The sequence below is a fragment of the Montipora foliosa genome, chromosome 5, assembly GCF_036669935.1.
Source record: "Montipora foliosa isolate CH-2021 chromosome 5, ASM3666993v2, whole genome shotgun sequence".
Lineage (NCBI taxonomy): Eukaryota > Metazoa > Cnidaria > Anthozoa > Scleractinia > Acroporidae > Montipora > Montipora foliosa.
The window spans coordinates 13,521,639-13,524,138 of NC_090873.1; the positions used below are offsets into that span (position 1 = coordinate 13,521,639).

A 2,500-nucleotide genomic window follows, 5' to 3' on the forward strand; every position below is an offset into this window, starting at 1 on the left:
AAACTATCTTTTTAATGACAGACATAATGCCTCAATTTACACATAATCTCTTTGCTTACAGAACTGTGGATTCAAATGTAATGTGCTGTCACGTGGAAAAGCAAGACGCTGGTTGCGAGTTTGTGTACGACGACAACTTTGCCAACTGTGATAGTATGTTTCAGCACCCTGGGCCCAGAAGGAGTATTTGGGTCCTTGGAATCCTATCTCTGCTTGGTGCAATATTCGTTTTTGTTTGGCGAATATGCTACAAAGAAAAAAATGTGGCACAGTCAATCATCCTGATGCACGTGGCAGCTGCAGATGGACTGATGGCTGTTTACCTGATTACAGTCGGAGTGGTAGATGCGGTGTGGTCTGGTGTCTATTTTCTGCATGATTACCAATGGCGTACTGGGTTCCCCTGCCAAATACTAGGGGGTATTTCTGTGCTGTCTAGTGAAGTCTCTTTGATGGCTTTGTCTCTTCTGTCCTTTGACAGACTAAAACACATTGTGTTCCCAAAGCGATTTAAAGTCCTTACACAAAGGAAGGCCCATGCGCTTTGCTTTATCATTTGGGTGATTGGGTTCTTTATCGCTTTCCTTCCAACTTTTGGTATCCGCTATTTTCATAACCCAGATTCGGGCATTTACTATTATGGGAAATCAGTGATGTGTCTACCCATTCAGCTCACGCCTGATTTTTTGTCTGGATGGGAATACTCGGCTGCCATATTTGTTGGTCTGAACCTGGTGTTTGTCCTCTTTATAATCATTGCATACATCTTGATATTCTATACGACTTGGTTGTCAAAATGGCGCCTAACCAACCAAGGAACCAGAAGAGAGAGAGAAATGAGGTCCACTTCTGGAAATACTAACAGGAACACGTCTATGATATCGAGGATTGTGTGCATTGTGATGACAGATGTTCTCTGTTGGGCACCGATTATGGCCATTGGAATGAGATCAGCGATAGATCAACAGTTCACCCCTCGTGGAGACATAGCTGTTTGGATCGCGGTTTTTGTTCTTCCAATCAACTCAGCGATAAATCCCGTTCTGTACACACTTTCAACCCCACAGGTAAAGAGATTCCTGTTTTTTATCACTGGGCTTAGCTTTTAATGAATTAGTTGAGATTTAATGAGTTGTGGGAAAGAAGTGAAGCAGAGTCTGACTTCATAGAAAGATAGTCATAAAATGGAGTTGTTTACTGATTCCCGCCACTTGTCCTTTTGCCATTATGTAGGAGTTACGATGACCAACGTTCATCTGGGATATCAGTTTACATCTGTTACAGGTTAAAATTAAATTCAGGTCCGTTTAAATCAAACTAGGTAAATTTAAATCAAACTAGGTGAATTTAATTAACCTAGGTTATTTATCAACTATTTGAAAAGGGATTTTCTTTGTGGGGTGTTTTTTTTAGGGGGGTTGAAAACAAAACAAAAAAAAATCGCCTTCCTAACACATTTGCAAATGGACCTAATTGACCTTAGAAACTTACCATGTACAAGTTCATGTCATCGCAAACACAATTGGATTCTCCACACGATAGATCATTTCACAAAATATTAAGCAGAAGAACAAGAAGAACCTAAACCTGCTTGTTATTCACTTACCAAGTCAACAAAGGAGATAAGGACACCTCAACATGGAAAAGCAAGAAACACACAAAGAAAATACAACGACAACAAAATGACAAAAGCAACCCAATACCATTTCATTCCAAGTCAACAACTTTGTCAAAATAAAAATTAAGTGGACAAAAGTCCATTACAACCAAACACACTTTATAGTAAAGTAATTGAAAAAGAACATGGATTTATGAAAGTTGTAACCAAATTTGGAATTATTAACAGTTGGATTGAATGCACACCAAACAGACTATAAATTACTGAAGACATGAATGTGTGTTATTAGACACAACTAAAACAATTAGTTTCACTGCCGCATGCAAAAAGGCACTTGACCAGTGACACATGTATTAGAGGTGTAAAAACAAGGAAGTGACTTCTCGTTGTTCAACTACAGTCAACTAGATGCAAGTAATGACTGTTTAATAAAGGTTACAAACTTTGTGGACTACCGGAAAAAAAAAATTGAATTTGATTGTCGAAATACTTGTAATCACAAAGGGGTTTTATACTGAATTACATTTGTACAAGTCACCGTACATCATTCAATAATCTACCTTCTAAAAAGTCAATTGTCTTTTTCCTTCCAAGAACCAGAAAAATATAGATATAAAAGATGAAGGTAATTCTCACTAAACAAGGTTTTGTTTTGCTGCTGCTCTAAGATTAAAAAAAAAAGTAGACTTAGTTATCATGCACATTATGCCTAACCCCAACCTTAATGCTAACCATTTAAAATCAGTGCTTAGACTTAATAACAACCAAAGGCGTTTTTACAGACTAACTCATGAAAAACGTACGCCAACTACATCTCCTTACGGATTTACTTACCAATATACAGGTACTTGCTAATAATTGATGAACTTTTTGTTGCTGTTT

General features: G+C 37.6%; 1 protein-coding gene across 1 annotated transcript in view; it reads left to right on the forward strand.

The window, feature by feature from the left end:
• LOC138002958 (uncharacterized) overlaps positions 1–2,500 on the forward strand; it is a 31,338-nt gene that overhangs the window by 10,494 nt on the left and 18,344 nt on the right. The window contains exon 4 of the mRNA XM_068848923.1: positions 62–1,067. Coding sequence (XP_068705024.1) covers positions 62–1,067 — 1,006 coding nt within the window. The remainder of the gene's footprint in view (positions 1–61; positions 1,068–2,500) is intronic.